The sequence below is a fragment of the Stenella coeruleoalba genome, assembly GCF_951394435.1.
Source record: "Stenella coeruleoalba genome assembly, chromosome: 11".
In the NCBI taxonomy this organism is placed as follows: Eukaryota; Metazoa; Chordata; class Mammalia; order Artiodactyla; family Delphinidae; genus Stenella; species Stenella coeruleoalba.
The window spans coordinates 92447693-92459945 of NC_137157.1; the positions used below are offsets into that span (position 1 = coordinate 92447693).

The following is a 12253-nucleotide window of genomic DNA, read 5'->3' on the forward strand; positions in this document are numbered from 1 at the left end:
GGATTTAAAACTAAGGAGTTTTGAGCACATTTACACAGAAATAGCATCAAGTTTGCCTTGCAAATGTTGATTTTTGCAAACATTTAAACCATGTGTATGCTTGGTTTATCCAGTACATTTGACCACATCTCATTTTTATTCAGATTATTAAGGAAAACAGGAAGCAGTTACTTGCTTCAGCAGCAGAGGTGTATGGGATTATGTTCCTCGCTTTCCTCCCTGACAGCCTCACGTTTGCATTTTAGGTCGACGTTGATTGCAGTCAGAAGGTTGTAGTTTACGATCAAAGCTCCCAAGATGTGGCCTCTCTGGCCTCAGACTGTTTTCTCACTGTACTCCTGGGTAAACTGGAGAAGAGCTTCAGCTCTGTTCACCTGCTAGCAGGTAAGGCTTGTGGTACAACTGTGAGGGCTCGCAACCTCCTTGAGCCTGTGAGTAAGCAGGGTTCCACAACGAGCTCGAAGTACACTAGGTGGACGCAGCTTTGAGGTCACTGTGTAAAATGACTTATTTATAGCTTCTGATTGACGTAACTATTCTAGTTAACCTGAATGCTGTTGTTCTTCCCCATTGGTCAGTGTATTTCTGATTTAGCTCAAATGCCTCTTCATCGGGTATTTATTAGCCAGAAGTGCCGTGTAGGTCTGTGCGCCCGTGTAGATCTACGAACACCGAATGCTCTGCATTTCAGCTCGCTCTCAGTGCCCACCCCCAAGGAGAGGACCCGCCCAGCATTCGGTGTGAACCCCTGTTAAACATTTTTGGTTGAAGTGGACTCCAGCAATAAGATCACCCATCCTGGACGTTATGTACAATGAGACAGAAAGAGAATGTGTGCGGAATATTTCTTCCAATAATCAGAGGGAAAATTTTAAAACTAACTTACGTATTTTTGTTTTGTTTTCACAACTGAAAAAAGTCTCAACTTGCAAATGCTAAGCAACCAGCTGACTTTGTAAAGCGCACGGAAAGGACTAACTATTTTATATCTGCCCTGAAGGAGGGTGGTGTGGGAGTTCCATCTCATCAAATTCCAAAGCAGACTGTTCATCCTTTGCTTTCCCTGTTTGGCAGACAGTACCGAAGCCCTTTCACTCACTCTGGCTCCCAGAGCAGGGAATACAGTTTGACAATGCGCAGTAACCTTTACCACAAAGCCGCTGTGTCCAGCAGATTCTGCCACAGTGATCGGCAAGATCGCTTTTAAAAATCTGATCTAAGAAAAACAAAATATTGACAGATATTGTCACTTTCGCACCTTTCGTCTTTTGTTGCAGGGAGAGTCCGGTGAGCTTGATGTTACTGGCAACTGATGGTTAGACTGTGGACATTTCAGTTGGAAGAGAATAGGCTGAATCAGTTGTTGGTTTGTTACCACGTTTAAACTCCCTGAAGGTTTCAATGAGACTTCTGTGTCTTCATTTCTCCCTCGTCAGCTTTTGCTCCCGGTTTCAAAGAGTAAAGCATCGTTACCTGTCACTTTCAGGTCGTCTGTTGGCACACGTTTCATCTGTGCTGCAATTCTGTCCTAAAGTGAAGCCAGCTCGGTCTCAGAACGGAGCTCTCAGAACTCTGTAATGGAGAATTATAGCATTAGGTTCTGTGTCTCTTGGTAGGCACGGTCTTTCACTGGGAGTGTAAGTGTGTTACACCTGACAGCTGTTATTAGAGTCCCACTCACCTCGGTTGCTGAGTTTAGGAACGCAGTCGTGCTTCCTGGAGCCACTGTGAGGGACTTTACCTTGGAGCCCTATCGACGGAACCAGGGTTTTTCTTAAAGAGGGTGCACCCAGAGGGAAGGCGATTATCCCTCTTTGCTCTTGTTTGAGACGCTTTTCTCTACGGGGGCTCTGACCCGACGGCTTGGCCAGGCAGATGCTCCCGGAGGAATGAGCTCATGTCGAGTTTTAGTTACTCAAGTCGTCTCTCCTCTTTCCCGAGGAGCTCTCCCTTGTTATGTGGAAGGTTCCTTCCAGCCATGTGCGGCTTTGGGAGGGGTGCTCACTGGGCAGTAAGGAAGGAAAAGGACTCGTTCTGACCCTCGAGATCAGCCCTAGGGATACGTGGGATGGTGCTGGTCAGAACCCCTGGCATCCCCCCTTTGTACCGGAAATGGGTCCTAGGCCTAAAGGAAAGCCCATCAAGGCAGCTCCGAGACCACATACGTGTATTCACAGCTCCGTCTCGTCATCCACACCCCAGAATCCTGTATTTCTTTCAGCTTAGAAGGTGGCTTCAGGGACTGAATGCCCTTGTTTGGGAGTTTCTGAGCAGCGAGATTTCTTAGGACACCTCAGAGAGCGTTCCGGACGATTAAAAGCCTCTCGGCCATCCCAAAGCTCCTGACCGGTTGGAAATTCCCTTGGTTAGTGAGCCTGTTCCTCAGAGTGGACAGAAAAGAGAGTTAGTAGAAGAGAGAGAGTGCTGGGGAAGGCGTGACCATCAGTTCTCGGCAGTGGTTTTTTTTTGTTTTGTGCTTTCGTTTTTTTGTTTTTTGCCAAGTTCCAGCAGCTGCTCTAGAGGACGTCCCAGGGATGTGGGGTAGAAGGACATATCAACACGTGTTTCTCAAATATTTTGCTTCGGGGAAAATAACTGACCTTGGAAAAGCATGCTAGCGTCCCACAGGTGCTACGGGAAATGACAGGGTTGCTGGAGACAAGTTTCACTACAAGCTGCCCCTGATGCTTTCAGCAGTTACAGATGCTTGTCGGCCCTGGGGTGGGGGTGTGTGTGATAATAGAAAGACAAAGTGGTTTCTTGGTGATTTCTCCATTACTTTAGAGCTTTCAGTTACTTTGAGATTGACAGGAAGAAAGTATTAGATACGTCAGATGGTTTTTTTATGGTCATTATATCAGTATATGGAGTGAAGATTTGTGGCCCGAATTCCATTCACCTTCTCAGGGCCACCTTACCTAGGGAGCAGTGACTCTGGAGAAGGGGAGAAGAGGACCTCTCCGAGGAACTGATAGAGGAAGCATCTTAATAAGCCCTTTTCCTCAAGCAAGAGGAGACCCAGACTGACCTGTGGGACCTAGTGACATGGACGTTAACAACGAAGACTCCGTCTCGGGAGAGGGTTGGACTCGGGGAAGCTGCACTGGAGCTCAGTGGGCTCAATTCTTCCCTGTGGAGCAGCAGGGTCTGCGCTGGGACAGGCTAGCCTGGTAACCTTCAGCTTCTGCCGGGGAAGGGGGTCCTGTTAAGCCACTTTGACAGCTGGTTATCAGTGAGACCAGGGTCCCAAGCCTTCCAGTCCTGAAACTTAGAACCTGGGTCTGCAGTGAACTCGGCCGGTACTGGCCACATCTGCGGGCCCTACTCAGCCAGCGATCTTGACCCCTGACTGATCAACTTTCCCTCTTTTTAAGCCCAGCCAGTATTCTAAACCAAGTGATTAATATTTGATAGCCATATGCCACATGCGAGTCTTCGATTAGTATCTTAAAATCTTAGTTAAACTTACGTTGTCATGTATCTTCTTCATTCGTTAGCTTAACCCCCCTCCTGGATTCTCTGTTTTCAAGCCGAGGACTGTGTCTTGTTCATCCTTGTGTTCCCCACAAGGCCTAGCACTTCTTCAGTTTTCAATGGGTATCTGAAATATAAACGAGCTTACGTGTAGGTTTATACCATTTGTGTTTCATATGACTTATTTTATTCATTTAGTTTAATTTGTAAGTGATTAAACAGCGATGAAACTAATCTGCAAGTGTAGCGAAAACGAGGATATTTTGACATAAATGATTTGCGAGTTGTCTTCGTTCAGGTAGAGCAAAAATATAGCTGCTATGGGAAAAGTATCTAATACGAAAATGTTTCCATCTATTTAAGCAGATTTCAACATGATTTTAAGATCTAATAAATACGCTAGTACAGGGAGTCCCCCGGCGGCCCAGTGGTTAGGACTCCGAGTTCTCACTGCTGAGGGCCTGGGTTCAATCCCTGGTCGGGGAACTGAGATCCCACAAGCCACGTGGTGTGGCCAAAAAACAAAACAAAACTCTAGTACAATTAAACAGGGCTTAAACCCTGAGCTTCGATGAGGAGCTACGAGCTCTAGAAAACCTAGTGCCGCTCATAGGAGGATACAAGCCCTTGAATCCATAAGAATTGAGAACAGTTGAAATCATTTTTTTTGTACTTTAAATTGAGGGACCTCCCTGATGGCGCAGTAGATAGGAACCCACCTGCCAGTGTAGAGGACACGGCTTAAAGCCCTGGTCCGGGAAGATCCCACACGCCGTGGAGCAGCTAAGCCCGTGCACCACAACTACTGAGCCCGGGTGCCACAACTACTGAAGCTTGCGCACCTAGAGCCCACGCTTTGCAATAAGAGAAGCCACCGCAATGAGAAGCTCGTGCACCGCAGTGAAGAGTAGCCCCTGCTCGCTGCAACTAGGGGATGCCCACGTGCAGAAACCAAGACCCAACGCAGCCAAAAACAAATAAATAACTTTATTTTAAAAAAAAATTAAATTGCTTATCCTGCTTAGCCATTAATAAGTCTCCCAGTAGTCTCCCGATAACCAAGCCAGATTAGACCATAGCATTGTTTCCCCCCCAGGGGATTAAAGGGTTTTACTATGAGTTGTAGCCTCATCTTAGCCAAAAAGAATGAACTTGGACCCCTTTGGAAAGTTGTCCCTCATCGTTGATGGATATAAACAGTTGCCAACCTTGACTTATTGATCAACTTTTTTGGTCTTGTTAACCTTCAGAAAACTAGTTCTCTCTAAAAAATAATCTTGTTTCTTGGCCTTTATTCATTATATTACTTTATTTTACTTGCCTTTGTCTATTATCAGTCTATTTCTAAGGGTGCCAGATTGAAAACAAATATATTAGAGAAAAAGAAAAACCACCGAATCTAGACTTTTTTTGCGTGTGCTGACACAGAGAAAACAGAATAAGCGGGTTCATTTAGTAGAAACAAAGATTGCTGTTCTATTATTTTCTTCTCTTTCCTCGCTGTTGTAACTCTGAGTAAAAGCAAAAGGGACCCACGAAAGTTTGCTAATTCTGCAGCACTCATTTCTACCCTGTGTTGAGGCACAGGATTGCCCTGCAGCAGAAAACCCTAACGGAATCACAGACCTCAGCCCTTTCATTTACAGACGAGGAAAACAACAGAGCCCTTGCGTGACTCTCCCCAGCTCTCCCTCTTCTCACTGTGCGCCCAGGCCCCTGTCTGCAGTAATTCCTGAGTCGTCTGGAATTCCCTCAGGAGGCTAGACTGAGAATCGGGTGCCCACTTCAGATCAGGCCTGTGCTTTTGTGGTAGCTCTCTCTCAGCCTCTTTTTTTCTTTTTTTAGCATCTTTATTGGGGTATAATTGCTTTACAATGGTGTGTTAGTTTCTGCTTTATCTCTCAGCCTCTTTGTGAACTGCAGAGTCATATTCTTACTTCACATTTTATGGGAGAAGCAACGTATGAAAACAGACTGTATATAAAATTTTTAAGCATTGAATGTTTTCAGCTGGGGGGAATCATCAACTAAAAGTCTACTCTGTCCTGAGCTGACATACCACCCCGGATAATGATGGAAGATACCATTGGGGTTAGTGTCAGGCGCGGTGCTGAGGGCTCTTAGAAACATTTTGTCTCCAAACACAGCTAAGGTCTTAGATTAATGTCTGCTGTGGCTAAAGGCCAAATACGTATTTCTTTGTTTTGAGTTAGAGCTGCTACTGTAGTTAGAGCTAGGAGTGAGTAAAAATGTATTTGACTCTTGACACATTTTCAGTTTAACAGGAATCTAGATGCAGTCAGCAGTTCTGTGTGGTCAATGTGCATTGCTTCAGTGGAGCCGGTTACCTTCCTAATGCAAGTAGGGCACAACCCGGTCCTCCCGCTCACAGATTTGCTGTGCGCGCCGTTGTCATCATCCGTTCTCTCATCCAGTGTGGCGTTTCTTCTGTCCTTGTGTCTAGAGAAGGGAAATCTTCAATCCTCCCGTTTCAGATCCTGTAGTAGCTGGTAAAAGAGATTGACGTTAATGGATTCCAGTCAAAGTACTGCAGTTGTTCAGGAATTGGCTCTTCTTGTGTTTAAAGAGCTGCGGTGAGAGCCACTGAAAACAGACTAAAAATAGGTACCGTTTCGCCCACTGGCTGCCGTGTAGTTGCTGGCTCTACTTCTCAGTTTGCATGAGGTTATCTAAACTGGCCCGTCTTTTCTCCAGTTCTTACCTGCCTGTGTGGTAGCAAGCCAGCCCTGTCACTCCGCAGCTACCGGTGGCTAAGACATCATGCCTGAGGCTGTGTCTGTTTAACAAATGGACTGCAGACCAGGCTCGAGACAGTCCCTCACCCTGACGTGTGGCACAAGCTACACAGAAGCACCCTGGGTGACAGTGGTGACATCAGTCTTCCCCTGCCCTGGTCATGTCATTTGTGTCCTGTCCATTCAGCTGGCCTCACTCACAGTGTTCGAGGGCTCCCTTGGGTGGGCCCCGGGGTGGGCCTGGGGGATAGGGTACTGGAAAAGTGCACATCTTGCCCCTGCCCTGGAGACCCCTCGGTTAATTTGGGGCAGCACGTCTGGAGCGGATGAAATAGAAGCAGATGACAGTGCGTCAAGTGGTAAGGGGTGACTCGGTGTTGCCTGCAGGAGTTGGGGAAGGTTTGAGGGCGGCGGTGGAATTTTAATCGAACCTTGAAAAATGAGGAAGATTTGGGTGGGGAGGGTCCTCTGTGGACTGACATCATTAAAAATGGCAGGAGCGAACACAGATTTTAGGAGGCAGCCAGGAGACTGAGTGGACTTTCTGTGACGGGAGGAAGGGGACTTGAGAGGAAGTGCAGTCAGGCTGTGCGGGCCCTTCAGCCTGGCAGGACGAGTCTGTGCTTCGCTGGGCTGGCCTGGGGAGCCTTTGGAGGCTCGGTGACACCTGTCACCTCTTGGCCACCAGACCTCTCTTCTGGCCTCCCTGCGCTATGCTTCCAACTCAGGCCCACATCAGCCCTCAGACCTGCCCCGGGACCCTCCTCCCTGCTCTCTCACCCTGTCTTGCTGCCTCTCTGCCCTTTCCTCGCACCCTCGCCAACGTTACGTCTCTCTTTGATATTTTCAGCGTAACTGTGATTATATCACTCCCCAGCCTAGTCTGCATCAGTGCTCTTAGGGAAAATTCCAGAACCCTTCCCCGACTCCGAAGCCCTGCAGTGACGGCTCCTGCCTGCCTCTGTGCCCTCATCTCGTGCCCCTCTCCGTCCTCAGGTTGGGGGTGGGGGGTGTGTGTGTGTGTGTGTGTGTGTGATTTTAGCACTTTAGCCTCAGGGGCCCGAGACCTGCAGCCCAGAGGCACCCTCCTCCTCCTCCAAGTGTCCCCCTCTCCCCATGTACCTGGGTGTCTCCTGCTGGATTCACGGTGGCCGTCAAGCCCCCCCCCGGCTCCCGGGCAGAGTTGGGTATCCTCTTGTCACACGCACTCCTTTGGCCACCCACCATAATTAGCCAATTATTCATCTAATTATTTGGTTGAAGTTTGTCCCACTGAACTGTCAATTCCAGAGAGGACCTCTGTCGTGGTCACGGCTGTCCCATCAGCCAGCGCCGTGTCCGGCTCGCAGCAGTGCCCACGGCACGGCTCTGCACCCTCCTGTGGATGCCAGTGGTCTCCAGGGTTGTTTGGCTGACAAACAGGGACCCTTTCCTTCCCGCTGCTCCGCCGCATCTGCTGGGAGGCGGTGCGCTTGGCCCCGGAGGAGGACGGCTGCCAGAGTGGACACACCCCAGGGGGTCCCGGGAGGGCCTGCTCGTGGTGCATTAGGAAGCCTGAGCTTCACGGGAAAAGGCCCAAGAAGTGAGCTGTGTGGTGACCCGTGCGCAGTTCACACATCAGGCAGATGGGACTCCGAAGAGTCGTCCTCCAGAGACCAGACTCCTGTTCGCTTTTCCTCGGGACTCAGAGCTTCGTCTCCCGATGGATGGTCTCGTGAGGCCTTGCCCCCGACGGTCACCAGGGGCACATCCGGCAGCCGCTTCATCCTTAGCCGGGATCTGATTATAGTTGGTCCAGTTCGTTTCCTGAGAGCTGTGCCCCTGGTCCCCTGAGCCCTGGATGTCGTACCGGACTCTGTCGTCCTGAGCCGCCGAGGGAACCCACCTCTCGTGGAAAGTTCCCTGGACGTGATAGAAGCACCCTGAGGACTCACTGGGGCTTCTGGGTGATGAAAGCAGAATTGACCAAGTCTCCTCTTTTAACCTTTTGTAGCAGAGAAATGTTTTCCTTGCCCTGTGCCGCTTTGCTCACCCTGAGGGTCCTCTGGGGCCTTGTGGTCAAGGAGTAGGAAGCAGGTTCTGGGCTCACACCCAGACCCGCAGAGCTTTCAGCTCTGAATGGAATCAGGAAGTCGTTTTTTTTTTTTTTTGTGGTACGCGGGCCTCTTACTGTTGTGGCCTCTCCCGTTGCGGAGCGACAGGCTCCAGATGCGCAGGCCCAGCGGCCATGGCTCACGGGCCCAGCCGCTCCGCGGCATGTGGGATCTTCCCGGACCGAGGCACGAACCCGTGTCCCCTGCATCGGCAGGCGGACTCTCAACCACTGCGCCACCAGAGAAGCCCCAGGAAGTCCTTTTGAACACCCAAAATACACAAGACTTATGTCCATCAACAGCTATTCATTGTATCAAGGGAGGAGTCAATAAACATTTAATTATGTGCCAAGCACTGTGCTAAATGCAGAGGTGATTGCAAAGGAGTGTGAGACGCAGTTCTTATGCAGACAGTTCACAGGGTATTATAGCCGGAGAGGTAAGAGGTCACCACACACACACACACACACACACACACACACACACACACACACACACGGAAAGAGAATTCACAATTACCAGGTTAATGGTAAATTCTTACTGCCGTGTGATGGCTGTGTGTGTGTGTGTGTGTGTGTGTGTGTGTATTTTTGGCTGCGTGGCTTGTGGGATCTTAGTTCCCTGACCAGCGATCGAGCCTGTGCTTCCTGAAGTGGACGCACGGAGCCCTGACCCCTGAACTGCCAGGGAATTCCCATGGCTATACCTTTTATAGAAGTTCTAAGTTGGCAAGACCATATTTAAATACACTGGTCAGGGAAGAATTTTTTTTAATACAGCAGAATTTTAAAAAATGCAACAGAATAGAATTGATACTAGAGGGACTTCCCTGGTTGTTACCAGAGGCTGGAGATGAGAAAGCCCAGGTGTGGTGGGAAAACAGTAAGAAGATGAATGGGCCTGGGCCATGGTGGTGGGTAGAATAGGGACAGTGAGGGTGGACAGTAGAGTGGGATCAGGTGATGAAGGGCTTGAGTGTCTGATCAGGAATTTTGAATTGTATTCTGTGGGTATTTGGGAGCAGAGGATACATCAACACTTTATCTCAGGCCCTTAATCTGGCCGCAGAGTGGAAACAAGTTGGGAAAAGGACGGACAGATCAGAGAGAGCTGTTCCTGAATTTATCTAACAGTGCGGCATGGAGCTTGTGGGCTGCAGCGGGGGGAGGAGGCGGGGACAGGCAGACGGACATCGCAAAAGCAAGTCTGAGTGTTGGCATACCAGGTGGCTGCTGCTGAGGTGACTGGGAGAACGGGGCAGATGCGAACAGGGATACAGAACCAAAGAGAGCGAGATATTGGCTTGGAATTTATTTTAGAAGTATCGATAAGTCTTTCAAGTGAAAATGACCAAAAGAGAATTGAAAATGTTAGGTTGGAGTTTGGGACCTCAAGCCCCCAAATGCAACCTTGGAAATCTTTGATTTTCAGGTGAACATGAGCAAAGGTGATCTCCTTAGTAACCTCCTCCTTCCATGCTGATGGAAGCAGAGGTCTTCTAGGTCCTTCCTCCTCAGGAAGCCCCAGGCTGCTGTTCGCTTGGCTGTAGCTTCACGTCTTAAGGTCACTGGAGGACCAGTCGGGTGGCCTCTGTGAACCTCTCTCCTGCTTATAGAGCTTGTTGCCTTTGCTTAGCCAAGGGTGGATTCTGGCCGTAGTTCCTTTTGATTGGTCGTTCTGGTTGTGCTGTTCAGAACAACCTTTGTTTGAAGGCAGGTATTGAGAGTCCTGCCTGGCTGTGTGTGTGTGCGTGTGTTTGTGTGTGTTGAAGAAGAGCCTCTGGGTATAGTTATGTATTGCCAATTTGAAAGATCAGTAAGAGTAAAAAATACCACTCGACATCTTCTGAGAACTCTTTACTAAACAACACTTCTGGATTTTGCCAGTCGAATTGATCTAGATAACATTATCTTGAGGAATGTAAGATTTAGACATTATGAGACACGAGAACTCTTGTAAGTTGCATTATTTTAGTATTTAGTGCTTTTTTTACGCTAGTATTTTGAAATTTTTTAATTCGTTTATCGTGTGTTTGATAACTGTGTTAATCCAAAAATCAGCTAGAGGGCTTCCCTGGTGGCGCAGTGGTTAAGAATCCGCCTGCCAGTGCAGGGGACACGGGTTCGAGCCCTGGTCCGGGAAGATCCCACATGCCGCGGAACAGCTAAGCCCGTGCACCACAACTACTGAGCCTGCGATCTAGAGCCCACGAGCCACAACTGATGAGCCCGTGAGCCACAACTACTGAGCCCGCGATCTAGGGCCCACGAGCCACAACTGATGAGCCCGTGAGCCACAACTACTGAGCCCGCACGCCACAACGAAGAATAGCTGCTGCTCACCGCAACTAGAGAAAGGCCCATGTGCAGCAATGAAGACCCAAAGCAGCCAAAATAAATAAATAAATTTATTTATTTTAAAAAAAGAGAGATGGGATTGTTTTGTTTAAAAAAAAAAATTAGCTAGAATGTCCCATTCCCCAGCTGTGCCAGGGGATAGGTTGTTCTCATACAGAGTGAGCTTTTTTGGGGGTGTTACTTATGGGGCAAGTTTTACGAGTTGGAGGCTACTTCTCAGGCTTCCTGGAGGATCTCCACAGAAATGCATGTCTGTCCACCATCCTGTCAGGTGGATGGAGGAGATGGAATGAGAGTTTAAAATGAGCGTTCCACGTCATTTGGGATTTTTCTGTTCTGGGCTGCTCAGCGGAGAGTTGACTAGCTAGGACATAATTGCTGCTGCTGTTGCTGAGGAAAGTGCGCCATGCTCTCTACCCCCCTGGAAATGATCGATCAAGCCTGTGTGGTTGGGCTCACCCAGACCAACCTATGTGCATTGGAAAAGTACAGTTACATATTTTTGTTTGCTTTCTTCGGAGGTACAAAATTATGTTGCCTTTCCTTTGCCTTTCATGTCAGTAGTTTCAGCTTTCCATGTATACAGTCCACTGACCCTGGGAGAACTGTGACCATGCTTGTGTGTTTTTAAATGGTTAGAGGGTAAAGTTGCCTGAATCAGTCACTTCAGACTAAAGTGCAAAATAGTTATTCATGAGAGCAATTAAAATACTTGCAAAATACACATTTCAGCATTTCATTGTTTAATATTAGGGTTGTCTCCTTTGTGTAATAGCAAAGCCCAGATTTTATTTTCAGTGTGGAGAGAACTGTTCTCTACAGGTGCAGGAATACTTCACTTAAATCCTTCACATAGGGCTTCCCTGGTGGCGCAGTGGTTGAGAGTCTGCCTGCCGATGCAGGGGACGCGGGTTCGTGCCCCGGTCCGGGAAGATCCCACATGCCGCGGAGTGGCTGTGCCCGTGAGCCATGGCCGCTGAGCCTGCGCGTCCGGAGCCTGTGCTCCGCAACGGGAGAGGCCACGACAGTGAGAGGCCCGCGTACTGCAAAAAAAAAAAAAAAATTCCTTCACATACGTTCTAGAATAAGTAAATGAATGGGTCGTATTTATGTCCCAAAAAGGGGGTCTTTGTTTTACAAAAGGGTTAAGCTGCATGAGAACTATATTTAAAAGCTGAAATTATATAAACTGTGAAAATGGTTTAATGTACAGAAATTAAATTTGCATATGACTTTAGAAAAATATCTTTCATAAAGTAGAGCTTTGTGTAAATAGATTTCTGTACGTAGCCATGGAACCCATCCCCAGTATGGGAAGGGGCGACCTTTAATCCCCCTTCCCAGCTTAGGCAGCTCTGTCAGCTGATAAAGCTCTTAGGACTTGCTCCCCATTTGAACTGAAGCATAAGTGAGCAGCCCTGTTTCTCCCTGCAAGGAACTGTCTTCAGAGTCATGGAATTGACATTTATCTCTGGTTTGACTAAAAGGATACGGATACATTTTGAGAATTTGCGTCTGAAAATTAACATTGCTAATCTGTAGTAAAGTGCTACTTTTGTGACTATTCCTTTAT

At 48.2% G+C, this 12253-nt stretch overlaps 1 protein-coding gene across 5 annotated transcripts in view; it reads left to right on the forward strand.

The window, feature by feature from the left end:
• The window catches only part of DUSP16 (dual specificity phosphatase 16), an 85392-nt gene that overhangs the window by 39177 nt on the left and 33962 nt on the right, over positions 1-12253 (forward strand). For all 5 annotated transcript variants that reach the window (XM_079937639.1, XM_079937642.1, XM_079937643.1 and 2 more), the window contains one exon: positions 246-384. In XM_079937639.1, coding sequence (XP_079793765.1) covers positions 246-384 — 139 coding nt within the window. The remainder of the gene's footprint in view (positions 1-245; positions 385-12253) is intronic.